This window comes from Podarcis muralis, chromosome 5, assembly GCF_964188315.1.
Source record: "Podarcis muralis chromosome 5, rPodMur119.hap1.1, whole genome shotgun sequence".
Lineage (NCBI taxonomy): Eukaryota > Metazoa > Chordata > Lepidosauria > Squamata > Lacertidae > Podarcis > Podarcis muralis.
In genome coordinates, this window is record NC_135659.1 from 20,675,419 (window position 1) to 20,690,195 (window position 14,777).

Here is a 14,777-nt window from a genome sequence, read left to right on the forward strand (position 1 = left end):
AATTATGATTAGCAGCGGTTGCATCAAAGGTGGAATTTGTATCTTTGCATCAATCTAAATTGATTTTTGTTGAAATGTAAACCACTTAGATTTTTTTAATACAGTTTTTATTTATTCTCATGGTACAGAAGATAAATTTTGAGAAAACAATTGTTACAACAATAAACAAGAAGTAACTTGTCCTGATAAAATTATAGGTGTCTTATGAACGTCTCCAAATGATGTTCTAAGTTGAGGTCAGCAGCTATCTCGATTAGTCTTGTGCAAATATACAGCAGATATACAAAGTTCATACTGGCAAGTAGTTTGCAACATGGAAAAGAGTCCACGAGCCAACCAAACATTTATTCAGCTCTCTTTTACCTAAAAAAAACCAACGAAACCAAAATACCCTGAAGTCACTCAAAATAGAGACATGGTAAACAACAACAGCTATTACCAACAAAACTTGATTTGAGGCATAAAGATGCAACAGGGAGAGCCATTTTGCTCCACTAACCCTTAAGAAAAAAAGGCTAGGGAAAATCTATAAGCAGCAATTCCATCCTCACAGATAGTACTCAAGCTAGGCGCTTGAAATGTCTTGAATGAACCCCCATATTGAATCCTTTCTACAAATGAAGATCTAGCACTTCAAGTACAAGGTTTCTAAGCTAACATACACTTTCCAAATATACTTTTCCAAATATATTTCCTGGTATAATAAGTTTGAAATATGCATGAATGAATTTCTTCAATGCTTCACAGGTAGTTTATCGAACAGTCCTAAGTAGGTGTACTCAAAAGTAAGTTTCACATAGTGGGGGCTTACTCAAAAGGCAGCGTTACACAATTGCGGCATCAATTGCTTACCCCCTAATCCGTACACATTGTGGATACAACAGTTGTCCATTCTGACACCGTGCTCTAAAATCAGATGCTGAACTTGAAGGTGAGCTGAAGTAGTACGCTTTGCACACAAACTCAACAAATTCTCCATGGAGGAAATACGGTCGATTGTCAAAACTCCATCTTAGATCCAAGTGATTCTTTGCCATCTCTTCTGCCGATAAGGTGCACGGCTCTTGGAAAATGAATGCAATGTTAATATTCTCATGGCATGACTTTAATTAGAAATGTTTGCTCTTTTTTCTGATCTATGTACTACAACATTCATTAGAGTCGTCAGTTGTGGTTTTAGTCAACAAGAGGGATGCGGGTGGCACTGTGGTCTAAACCACTGAGCCTCTTGGGCTTGCCAATCAGAAGGTTGGTGGTTCGAATCCCCGTGGAGTGAGCTCCCATTGCTCTGTCCTAGCTCCTGCCAACCTAGCAGTTCGAAATCATGCCACTGCAAGCAGATAAATAGGTACCGCTGTGGCAGGAAGGTAAATGGTGCCAGAAGTGGTTTAGTCCTGCTGGCCACATGACCCAGAAAGCTGTCTGTGGACAAACGCTGGCTCTCTCGGCCTGAAAGCGAGATGAGCACTGCAACCCCATAGTCACCTTTGACTGGACTTAACCATCCAGGGGTCCTTTACCTTTTACCTTTTTAGTCAACGGCAATCAATAATTACTTTCTGCATGCTCTCCTCCCTGAGCTATGAGCCGTCCTCTTCTGTAAAGCCTTACATCAAGTAATGCTGGCTTTTCCCAGCCTTTATTAGTTGAGCAACACCAGACAGAAGCAGCAGGCAATGAATCAAGTTAATAAGGCATTTTCCAAGTTGGGGGGGAAATAGCAACATTGCACAGTACCTATGCAAATTGGTGGGGTAGTCCAATGACCCATGGAACAGGACACTTTCCTCGAACCTTGCAAAAAATGGTATTCATGGCAAATATACTCTACTGATGAACCATGAGCATAGTCCGCTGTCAACAAGCCCATGACGACTCCATTGTTTATGGGAGGTGGAGAGCCACAGCTTTCATCTGGGTCTGCAAAATGAGAGCAATGTGTTTAAACAGAAGAGAGAAAATGACCCTAAGAAAATAGTTTGCAGGACCAACTTGTGGCACCAGCCTTCTCTTCACAAGACAGTTCTGAAGGAACACTCTTGGAGACATCTTGGAGTGTGTGTGTCCGATTGCTGTTCATAGAATCATAGAATCATAGAGGTGGAAGAGACCACAAGGGCCATCGAGTCCACCCCCCTGCCAAGTTCAGTGCTAAACAGCAGATTTTCCCAGCAGATTGTTCAGTGCTGAACAGCAGATTTTCCCAGGCAAAGCAGAAAGAAAATTCCTCTCTTGATCAGGTTTAATAAGAAACGAGGCAGAATCGTATCATAGAATGTTGCTAAACTTTTGTAGTCAAGGGCTGCACTGACCGATTGTCAACCCTTTGGGCTCTGCATGACAAAGTTACAGTGGCCAATTTTTCTTCTAAAAAAACCAAACATGTTTAGGGGCTGAGGAGGCACAAAAACATATTGGCATCTCAGAGGAGAGGTCAGTAAAATAAATAAATACATTTTTTATTTTAAAAAATAACCAATATTTTTAAAGAAAATAAAAAATGGGAAGTGGTGTGTGGTGTGTATGAGAGCAATCCGAATCTCTCTCTTTTTTTAAAAAGGAAATAAAAATAAAAATAAAATAAAAGATCAAAAATTATTTGTGTATGCCACAGTCGCTGCAAGGACTCTACTGGCCCCAAAATGGAAAACACAAGATATACCTACTATGAAGATGACAGACTTTGTGGAACTTGCCAAATTGACAGGAAGGATCCGGGACGAGGATGACCAGAGATACCAAGATAATTGGAGTAAATGTATTGAGTACTTAAAGGAGAACTGTAAAAGTTTAAAAACACTAGCAGGACTGAGGTAACTCCTACAATGTAAAATAGTAAAGATGAAGGGATAAAATATGCGATAAAATAGTGATAGGCGATGCCAATTGAAGGGACGGAGGGAAGTCAAGACTCAGCAGAGTCAAAGGGTATTTACTTTGATAAATATGTGGAATGTTGGATAAAGACTATGTAAAGAAAACAATAAAAATTTATCTGGAAAAAAATATAACACCAAAAATATTTTAAAAAATTAAAATGAGAAAATAATTTTAGTTTCATTAAAAAAAAACACCTAACTAAAATGGACAAATTTGGAGTAGCTTGGAGGGTATGAAAATGTTTTGGCATCCGAATATTACAGCAGAGAACAGATAGGAACAGTCATATAGATAAATAAGATAAGATAGATAAGGTGCACCTTATAGAAATCACTATGTATCATACCAATCTACCACACAGGGGTTTGTTAGGAAAGTAAAACCCAGTTGTGCCATTCTGAGCTTCTCTGAGGAAGAGTGTTGTGCAAATAGGATTCAGATTGATAGAGCACAAAACTGCAGATCAAACATGATGGGTGGAATTCAATGTAGTGTTACCTTTTGAAACACATTTGGGGTATTTTAATTCTCCCCGATTGCACTGCGCCAGCAACTGAGCATCGCCAGTCGACGGTGGCAAAACGTATCCTGGCTTGCACACCAATTCAATAATGTCTCCGTGTAGGAAATATAATTCTTCTTCCAGGTTCCATTTCATTGCTACGTTATGATTTCTGATGTTTTCTTCATTGACCAAACATGGTTCTGCAGGGCAAAGATCAATAATCAAGTGGCTTATACCAGGAGCAAAGAACATAATAACTGGCATCCAATTATTCCCTCACATAAAAGCCTACCTGACCCAGAATGTTGATACTGGGGGTGGGGTGGGGGGAATATATCCTGAGCTGCTAGTCAATATGATCTGCTTTTCTCATACTATTCCACCCTAGAGACACTGACACAATCATGCCTGACTGCACGTCTTGCAATAAATAAAAAGCACAGTAAGACATCAAACGTTAAAAACTTCCCTATACAGAGTTGCCTTCAGATGTCTTCTAAAAGTCAGATAGTTGTTTATTTCCTTGACATCTGAAGGGAGGGCATTCCACAAGGTGGGTGCCACTACCGAAAAGACCCTGGGTTCCCTGTAACCTCGCATTTCACAGTGAGGGAATCGCTGGATCTCAGTATCTGGGCTGAATGATGCTCCTTCAGGTATACAAGGCCAAAGCTGTTTAGGGCTTTAAAAGGTCAGCACCAAGGCTTTGAATTCTGCTTGGAAACGTAAAGGTACCCCTGCCCTACGGGCCAGTCTTGACAGACTCTAGGGTTGCACGCTCATCTCACTCAAGAGGCTGGGGGCCAGCGCCGTCCGAAGACACTTCCGGGTCACGTGGCCAGCGTGACAAAGCTGCATCTGGCGAGCCAGCACCAGCACCGCACACGGAAACGCCGTTTACCTTCCCGCTATAAAGCAGTACCTAATTATCTACTTGCACTTTGACATGCTTTCGAACTGCTAGGTGGGCAGGAGCTGGGACCGAACGACGGGAGCTCACCCCGCCGCGGGGATTCGAACCGCCGACCTTACGATCAGCAAGTCCTAGGCACTGAGGTTTTACCCACAGCGCCACCTGCTTGGAAACGTACTGGGAGCCAATTTACATCTTTGAAGACTGGTGTTTTATGCAGTTCTTTTTTCTGTAGGGATGTAGGGGTATGCATACCCCTAAACATTTTGTGAATCTTTGTATGTTTGTCCATATACTGTATACCGATTTGAACTATAAAATGGTGGTTTTCTTGTGTCAAAATGAGAGTACCGCTACTGTAAACATTTTTTTAAGAAAAAAAAGCACTGATTATATGGTCCCAGCAGCCTCTCCCAGTCACCGCTCTGGCAGCCGCTTTCGGGATTAGTTGTAGTTTCTGAGTCACCTTCAAAGGTAGCCCCACAGAGAGCACCTTGTAGTAATTCCTACATTCTCCTCCAATACTTGCCTAAACAAACTGGGGGGGTTGTCCAGTTTCCTTGGACACAGCGAATTGTGTTAGGTCCTTCTATCAGATGGAAGGGGTTACATCTGTATTCCACTACAGAACCAGTTTTGTAGCTTGCCAGTGAAGGATTGATGTTATTAAAAATAAAACTGTTTTCAACTATGGGTAAGGAACTGCAGCTCCCTTCAGTTTGTAAGCCGTGACGACCTTCTGTGCTTCCTGTCCTGCCAACATCTGAAAAATAAAAAAGGAATGGAAACAGAAGTCTTTTCATTGGCATCCATGCGTTTTATCAAATAATCATACAAATGACATTCTCAATTTCAATTTCCTTCTGCATCTTTGCAGTTTCCACTTTGTCATGTTGAACGAGCATTAAGATTAAGTTGTGTGAGGTTCTGAGAGACAGTGGAGAAATTTCAGAATTCACCCACAACGAACTTCCTGGGTGCTGGTCAAACTCCTTGTCATGGAAAGAGGGCAATTCTGATATTTGTGAATTCCTACATGGCATTGTCTCATCTGCACCTCTTGGCCTAATGTGCTGATTGGCATTTAGCTATCCACCAGATTTTGTACTTTTTTGAATGTTAGAATGTAGCTCCTTTAGTTTTGTTGTTGTTGTTATTATATTTTTTATGTATATATAGTTTAAATTCTATCAATGTTTAATTGTTTTCCCCTATGTTTTTAGCTGTTCTTATTTTTATCTGTAAGCTTCCTTGACTCCCTGTCAGGAAAAAAGGCAGGGCATAAATAAATAAATACATAATAATAACAACAACAATAATAAATTCTGGTTTATCGATAGTTCCGTAGTTCATACAGAAAGACCTGTAGCATTTGATATTCATGAATTACTTTAGCCTTTTGATAAAAATAGGCATTCTCTCAGCTGTTGATGAATGTGAAGGGTATCCAAGATATGCTTATTTAACTGGCTTGAGGGTTTTTTTGTGCCATCTGAAAACAAAACAAAACACTTTCTTATCCACAAATTGGACCTTAGGCTGGTTTGAAAAGAGAGGTGATACTGGTGGTTATTAGCTCCTTTAGTTAAGAATGCATCAAACTGTGTATTTTGAAAATGCATGCTTAAATATGCATTAAAATGTTGGGAAGATTACAGCACAAATGGAACAGAGTTACGGGTAAAAACTTGTGAGAGTGATGGGGACCCAAGCAGGCATGTTTGCCAATCCCTAATAGGACTGTAAAGGTTGCTCCTTCAAGGCAAATGAGGCACAGCTGAATTGTCCTGTTTGCCCTCATCTTGCCCCCATCTGCCTGCCTTCTTCCTCACAACCCCTCATCGGGTGGGTTCCGCTTATAATTGGCTCCAGCTTCACCTGTTGTTGGTCCACTGCATAATTTAGGGCCAAGAGGAGGAGGAAGAGGAGTTTGGACTTGATATCCCGCCTTTCACTCCCCTGAAGGAGTCTCAAAGCGGCTAACAATCTCCTTTCCCATCCTCTCCCACAACAAACACTCTGTGAGGTGAGTGGGTCTGAGAGACTTCAAAGAAGTGTGACTAGCCCAAGGTCACCCAGCAGCTGCATGTGGAGGAGCGGAAATGCGAACCCGGTTCCCCAGATTACGAGTCTACTGCTCTTAACCACTACACCACACTGGCTCTCAAGAGTGTGTGCTAAGGGAGAGGCTCCAATTCTAGGTCCGTTCTCAAAAGCTCTAAATTGACAACCTTCCAAAACATAGGTAAGGTAAAGGTACCCCTGCCCGTACGGGCCAGTCTTGACAGACTCTAGGATTGTGCGCCCATCTCACTTAATAGGCCGGGAGCCAGCGCTGTCCGCAGACACTTCCGGGTCACGTGGCCAGCGTGACAAGCTGCATCTGGCGAGCCAGCGCAGCACACGGAAACGCCGTTTACCTTCCCGCTAGTAAGTGGTCCCTATTTATCTATTTGCACCCGAGGGTGCTTTCGAACTGCTAGGTTGGCAGGCGCTGGGACCGAGCAACGGGAGCGCACCCCGCCGTGGGGATTCGAACCGCCGACCTGACGATCGGCAAGTCCTAGGCGCTGAGGTTTTACCCACAGCGCCACCCACGTCCCTAAAAGTTCAGCCGCCCCCAGCGTCCAATTTCGCAAGACAACTGACCGATGCATTTGGGAGGCGAAGTCCACCTGCCATTCTCACATCGGATTTCTTCATCTCCTGCAGCCTGAAAGGGATGCTCACACTCCAAACGCAATGTGTCTCCGTGGCGGAAGGTTCTTAAACTGGTTAGCACATTGGCATGAGGGGGCTGAGGCGGAGGAGGACACTTGTTTCTTCTTTCTGGTTAAAAATGGGCGGCGGGGAAAGAATCAGGTTAGGTTCTATAACATCATACAATCCTTTAGAAATCCCAGCATTGAATATTTGGAAGAGTAACTCGTCTCGCCAGTAAGAATAGCTACTTATGACTAGCCGGACAGGGGATTTCTCATGCCTCTAAACCACAGCTGTCAACGTTTCCCTTTTTTAAGGGAAATTCCCTTATTCCCAATAGGATTCCTCGAAAGAAAAGGGAAAGGTTGACAGCTATGCTCTGAACATAGATCAGGGTAAAACAGCTTACAAAATCAGGGTTTATTTTTGCAAGTTCCTCTTCTGTTAAATTCAGCAAATCAATAAAAGGCAGCCCTGACTCCTTTTCCTCGAACAGCAAAAATCAAGAAAGGATGCCAAACTGGCTTTCAAATAGCAGAAAATTTAATTCATCAGTTTTCAGAAGAACAAGCAGTTCAAAAACCAAACAACCCTGCTACATAAAGACATGTAAACATTCAAAGTCTTTTCATCAGATGATTCAGCTTATTCTTCCCATTTTTCAACATATATAAAAGAAAAATCATTGGCTGTGGTACTGATACTATGGGGGGACAGAGATTAAAGGGGGGGGGAGCTTGCTTTGCAGAATACAGAAAATCCCTAGCTCCAATGTCATGATGAATTACCTTCACAAACTGGAGGTTCTGGGTACCAGCCAAAGTAATAGCACTGAATTAATTCTGACCCCTTTAATGAATAACCTTCCAAGCAGAAGAACTGAACCACATTTCCTTCTTCGTAGCTTTCCTTGTTGGGATCGACACCTCCGTGTTCGACAGGACTCAGTGCCGAACATCCCAATTCTAAGAAATGCAAGAATGAAAAAGAGCAAGGCTTCCATTTTCCATTTTTGAAAATGCCAGGTCCTTTGCCTGAACTTTTGCTTTAGCCCAAGCAAATGTTGTACAAGGCAAAGCCAAGACAGTCGCAGAAGAAGCATTGGAAATTCAACATACTGGTGCATTTGGGAGTCAGGGACCAGCCTTGAGGTTCACAATGTGCTTCTTCCATTGTGTGGCCTCCTGCCGTACGATATCCGTCATCACATTCATATTTGAGCTTTTCCTTCCGGCTGAACGTTCTCTGGGCTGTGTGGTAGCGGCCGTGCACCAGGTCTGGTGCTGAGCACGTCTCTTAAAAACAAGAAGTGGATTGATGTCTTCAGCATGAAATGGCAGAGCAGCCAGATGGACATTGGGAATAAGAAAGGAAGTGGGGGTGGGGTGAGGAATAGTGAATAATTGCGGGCATACAAAAACAAAACATTTCGTGGATTTATTTTGGGTTCTTCTTTTGAGGCCCTGAATGATCTGGGAGCAAAGTATAACTGGCAGGTGAGTGTGCAGACAAACAAAACAGGTGCAATATGATCAGATCAGCTTGGTCTCAGCTGATCTCAGATTGATTCTCAAGGCCTCCATTTGTGGCTGTAGAGGGCAAGGTGCAAACCTATTTGTATTAGTTCATATTGGTGAACAACATAAATTTAACATCAGCTCAAAGTAAGTGACTCCCAACTGGGTGGAAATGCAGTATAAAAACACATTCCCATTAGCTCCCCAAAACTGTGCAGCTAAATCAAGTAAATTTATTTGTAATTGCCAGATTGCATCATTTAAACCAACCACTCGTATGCATTATGTTCACATTCCCTCCTTGGCTCCTTTGGGAGGACCAGAGAGATATAAATTTAAACTTCCTCCTATGCATGTTTAGCCAAAACTATTGAGTTCAATGGGACTTACTGCCAAGTAAGAAAGGACTCAGCTAGACTGGTAAAGAAAAAGTGATTTATATGTGTGATATAACATTGTACCACTAGACAGTGACGTGGAGTCCCATTTTTCTCTACCTGTTTTCCCTGTATACAGGGTTTTAAACTGAAACGCTTCTTTGATATGACTAGATCCAGCCAAAGTGTACATCGAACTACAGTCTTAAATTGTGACATTTCTGTCAATTTGTGGTATCTTGTGTCCCCTAACCCTTGCTGCAATCACCATATGAAACAAAACAAAACAAAAAGATCCCTTGCTTTATCGGGACAACTCCTTTTGCAAAGCGAATTCATTTAAAAGGGACTTTCGCTTTTATGACCTTATCAATTATATACAGCAGTGAACATGCCCCTGTTTTCTGTGCCATATTTCTAGTGGAGATTGCTATAGACACTCGCTTGGTTTTGCTGACAATGCAGGGAAAAGAGCAGGCTGGCAGCTCCCTCTACTGGCAAGCTAGCCCAGTGGTGCAAAAAAATAATATTACTGATGCTGGAAAACATCCTGGTTGCCATAAATACCCAGTTTGAGACCCCAGCCCCCTACAAACACCACCAATTTAAGAAGCACATTTTACAAAATATTAATTTTACATGTCTTTCCATTTTAGTTGTATTGCACAGGTGCAACAAGGGGGAAGCGAAACCTTTCAGATTCTTCCTTCCATCTAGAAAATGCCACTGCACCAGGCTGCAGTTACTTAGCTCGGATGTGCAAACAGCAGCTATTTTCCCGTCTCTCCTTGAATGGTACTAATTCCAACTAGTCATTTATAAGAACTCTGTAACTAAGAATTAGTGTCTGGGTTTACTTTTTCTTCCCTCCTCCCTTCCAATCTCTTTTCCTTTTGTGCGATGTATTTTTTTATTGCAAGCCTGGTGTCAGGGAACTGCCATCAGAGACCAGAGGAGAGGGAGGTCGCCCCAATGATGCAGGGGAGGGGACCAGCAAGGAGAGACAGAGAGCTTCCGCTGGGGAAGGCAATCAAGGGGACACCAGGAAGAAAGGGGAGGCTGAGAGCACTTCGGAGGGAGGGCTCTGAGACTCTTCAAGTGAGATCAGCGGGGAGAGCACCGGACCCCCGCTTGGCACGCCCACTCTGCGCAGAAGGCTTCCGCGCAGAGAATCTAGGCGGAGACTGGGCGTCAAGGAATTTTTATGTTGGAAGAAGTTTAGAAAATGTCCACTGACGGATTCTGCCAGCGACTGAAGCTGCCGTGCCTAAGGGCTGCTCAGCCAGGGAAAGGCGCAACCACCCCAAGCAGCTTGGAGCAGTTGGTGGTTTACACACAAGAAACCCCAATTCCCATTACACCTGGGCTATCAAACGACTCATCTTTGTAAGCTGTTCTGCTCCCCTCCAAGAAAATTCAAGAGCTAAAGGCTTTTCTTGAGAATTCTGCTTCCAAAGTGTTTTGTTCTAGACTAGAGGTTTGGTGCCCATCCACAAATTCACTTGAAATAGCCATACAAAAACAAGAGTCCTTATCCAAGGTTTTTTAAAAAAATATCTGGTGGATGATCACCAAATACATCAGGTGAGAATATAGCTTTCAACCTTAGGAACAACTCTTCAGGTGGGGTGGGAGGGGAAATATTATCTAAAGCCATACCTGTTGTTTCTGTACACTGTGGTTGAGCTGACCATCCACCTTCAAGACACTGTATAGTTTTATCCCTGGGACCTCCAGGAATCTGATAACCTGAATTACAACTGTATTGCAGTCTCTCCCAGATTTTGTAGGACATTTTCGTATCCGAGAAAACACCATTCTCCAAGGCGGGTTTGGTACATTTCTCTAAACAATCAGGTGTGTTGAATGAAAAGATGGAGAAAGCATTAGGCGATCCCTTCATTAACACATCTAGGTGGCATTTAGGTGGCAGAGAATTTGTACTGATGGAAACGACTAGGAGGCACTCATCTTAACATGCCTATATCTCCATATGCTACAGTACCCAGCAGGACTGGCCCAATACATTTGGGCACCCAAGGTGAACCCCCAAATGGCATCATTCAGAGAAGGGGTGAGGGAAGATCTACATCAGGGACAAGGGAGGAAGAACGATTGACATTGGGATCTGCTTCCTTAGTGAACCCTGCCATCTGAGGCAGTTCCCCCCTCCCCTTAACCTCATGGGTGGGCCAACCCTAGTATCCAGGATGATTGGGTGCCACAAGCAGGGCATCATATAGTATAGGAAACAATAAGATGAAGTGTACTGTAAAGGTAAGGGACCCCTGACCATTAGGTCCAGTCGTGACCGACTCTGGGGTTGCGGTGCTCATCTTGCTTTATTGGCCAAGGGAGCTGGCATACAGCTTCTGGATCATGTGGCCAGCATGACTAAGCTGCTTCTGGCAAATCAGAGCAGCGCACAGAAACGCTGTTTACCTTCCCGCCGGAGCAGTACCCATTTCTCTACTTGCACTTTGACGTGCTTTCGAACTACTAGGTTGGCAGGAGGAGGGACCAAACAACAGGAGCCCACCCCGTCGCGGGGATTCAAACCGCCAACCTTCTGATCGGCAAGCCCTAGGCTCAGTGGTTTAACCCACAGCGCCCCCGCGTCCCTCTGAAGTGTACTGTAGCTCTACTTTAAAATGTAACTCTTTTTCACCTTTGATCACCTCTCTTCTTAGCCTTCATTTCCTCCTCCCCCCTTTGGCAGTAGCTAAGCAGAACAAAGCAAAAGGAGTCTCTTACCAGTTAGAAATGTTAATGATCATAGTGAGAGAACCAAGACCTCCCCCCTTGTCATTCAAGTTACTTCCATGTCTTGCAACCTGCTCTCGCAACCACTGTGCTTTCGGTGCTGCCACCTTATCTGCTCTCCTTGATCTTGGGCTGAGCAGCTGAACACTTTCCAGCAAAAGGGAGTCTGTTCTCTGCCTCCCACGTTCTTCTCCTACCTATTCACCACCCAGTTCTTCCCAACTTCTGTCTTCTGAACTATGTCCCTCTGCAAACCACTCCTCCAAATCTATACTGTGCTCCTGGGAAGATTCAGGATCCTGAGGAGGAGCAGGGGGAGGGGAAGGCTCTCACCATTCCTCCTCAGCACAGTCACTGACACTATATTCAGAAATCCTTTGTGGATGTGGAGCTGAGGATTTGCACTCTGCACTTTTCCATAAGGGGATTTCAATGGAAGCTGCCACTTTGCATGCACGAAATGGCGTGTGCGCATGGAGCAACCTCCCCGCCAAGAACGTAATGATGAAGCAGCACCCAGCAGGAGTGAACTCCCCTCTCACCAGCTGATGAGCGGAGGGTTCAATCCTGCTCTCTGCAGGGATCTGCTTTGTTGGAACATTCCCCACAGAGAACACACAGGTGTGTGCATATCATCGAGTGACATTGAGCAGATTAACAGGTGGGAGTGGCTAGGGGGATATAGCCTTATGGGTCAAAATTGGTCCAAGGGGCATCGGTTCCCCACCTCTGCTACATGCAAAAACAATCTGTTACATTTGGAAAGGCAAATCACATAGACTTACGGTAGCATTTAGGGACTGGGGCCCAGCCTCTCATTGTGCAGTTGATCTTTCCATTTTGACTTCCACTTTCTGTGGTGTAGCCAGGCAAACAGAAATAGGAAAGCTTTTCATCTTGCTTCATTGGAAAGTAATAGTTTTTAAAACTATAGTAATATGGGGCAATATTTCCATTTTTTATGCTCGGTAAGTCACAAAGCCTGCCTAGAAGAAATGTTCAGTGGGAGGTGTTAATTCTTCAGCGTACAAACACACTTTAGGAAACAACCTGGAGTCAAATTCAGTTCAGGTACCCCTAACTGCAGAGGGGAGCGATCTGAAATTCAGAAGGCTGCCACTGAGAAAAGAGCCCTTTTTGGAAGGCACTCTCCAAGGAAGCCCGCTTTATCCAATTGTTTGGCTGAAATGTGCCTATTTCAGTAGTAGAGTGGCTGACGCATTTTATTTAGATTACGCATCCTGCACAGATGTGAGCTTTTTTTAATTACAGTGGTACCGCGGGTTACATACGCTTCAGGTTACAAGCACTTCAGGTTACAGACTCCACTAACCCAGAAATAGTTCCTCGGGTTAAGAACTTTGCTTCAGGATGAGAACAGAAATCTCGCGGCGACAGCGGCGCGGCGGCAGTGGGAGGCCCCATTAGCTAAAGTGGTGCTTCAGATTAAGAACAGTTTCAGGTTAAGAACGGACCTCCGGAACGAATTAAGTATGTAACCAGAGGTACCACTGTATAATAAAATGTTTCTGGTGTTAAAAGTATCAACACCTTCCAGTCACACAGAACGAGGGCTTTTCTTCAGTCAGAACTCACCAGAACTCAATTCCGGCACCTCTCAGATGGGAACCACTGCCATTCTAAGAGATGGTGGTTGGATTTTTTGAAAATCCAACCACATACTCTCAACTGGATCACCTTTCAGCTGCATGCTTATTGACATTCTCATTGCAAAAAGGTTTGACTCAGAACTTTACCTTTGTGTGAAGGGAACGGGGTGTTTCTTTCTATTTGGAATTTGTATTTATTTATTTATTTATTTATTTATTTATTTAGCTAGCTAGCTAGTTAGTTTTAACAAAGTAATAACCATAAATAAATAAGAATAAAAGTGTGCACCCCACCACCAAGACCACTACATTGTAACTATCCAACCTCCCAAATTTTCAACACCTCTTGCGAGTTTGACCCCTTTCCACTTTAACAGTACAAATTCTACAAAAACCCTTCTTATCTCCTCAAAATCAATTCTCCTGCATATTCTCCGTCCTGCCTTAATAGCACATGTTAATGTATCGTTAATAGCTATATCCCACACCTCTTTATACCATTCTTCCATTTAATATTCTGCTTGCCCCTTCTACTGCCTAGCTATAATTTGTGTAGCTGTCAATAAATTTGTGAGCAAGTCCATCATTGCCTCTGCACTTTCCACTCCATCATAAATTGACAATAATGCTACCTCTGGACTGGACTGCAGAAGGCATGCAAAAACATCTCCAGCAAGCCATCTATACGCTTGGTGATTTTCATTCAGTAATGCTCTCCACCAATTCCCCCAGAACATACATTTGACTTCCATAGCAACAGCTAGGCTAGTTGGAAGGGAGTTGTAGCATAAAGCATTTGGAAGGCACCAACTTGGGGAAGACTGCTATACTGGAATGGTGCATGCATATATAAATTGGCCCGCATTATTATACGGATAGATTTTTGTTATTTTAAATTACAAAATAGGGAAGAGAACATACAGATTTTATACTTTTTTAAAGTATACTGAATCAGTTCATTTTGATAATTTGTGGGCATTTATTGAAACATTGCAACTACCTCTACAAAGTGGGAAAGCACTTTTTAGAATATACAAGCCAGGTTTTTGTAGCATCCATAGCAAAAAAGGATTCAGTGTTCTTACCTTCTGCAAGACAGTCTCCCAATATAGCCAATGTAAATGGGAAAATCCAGTTCTTATATCCCATCTCGAGTAGTTCCTGCAAGCTTGTATTATCCCATCTGCTGCTTATTTTTCCCAGGACATTTAGTTACTCATTTATCAGCAAAGCCCCCCTGGTTGTTTCCACAGTGTTAAAGTTTATTCTTTTAACAGAACTGTGTGTACCTATCTCTTCCCTTGGCATCTCAACAATATTCCTGCCTGATAGGCAGGCATGCATCTGGTAGAACTGGCTCAGAAGTTAAAACCTGAAACCATAGGTGGCCAATGTGGACTACAACTCCCATCATGTCTGGCTGGGGTTAATGGGAGTTGGAGTCCAAGAATATCTGGAGTGCCTCAGGTTCATTGTCGCTGCTTTAGCTATGCTATCTCAGAGAGGGGA

General features: G+C 43.3%; 1 protein-coding gene across 1 annotated transcript; it reads right to left on the minus strand.

Annotated features, from left to right (window-relative positions):
* Nucleotides 1–90: 90 nt before the first annotated feature.
* Nucleotides 91–14,475, minus strand: F13B (coagulation factor XIII B chain). Its single transcript, XM_028732544.2, has 11 exons — nt 14,354–14,475; nt 12,444–12,644; nt 10,555–10,740; nt 8,120–8,296; nt 7,790–7,966; nt 6,948–7,127; nt 4,828–5,061; nt 3,379–3,585; nt 1,738–1,920; nt 853–1,063; nt 91–363 (listed from the first exon to the last, which is right to left on the minus strand). The coding sequence occupies exons 1-11, from the start codon at nt 14,415–14,417 to the stop codon at nt 360–362; spliced, it is 1,824 nt and encodes a 607-aa protein (XP_028588377.2). The 5' UTR covers nt 14,418–14,475; the 3' UTR covers nt 91–359.
* Nucleotides 14,476–14,777: the final 302 nt, after the last annotated feature.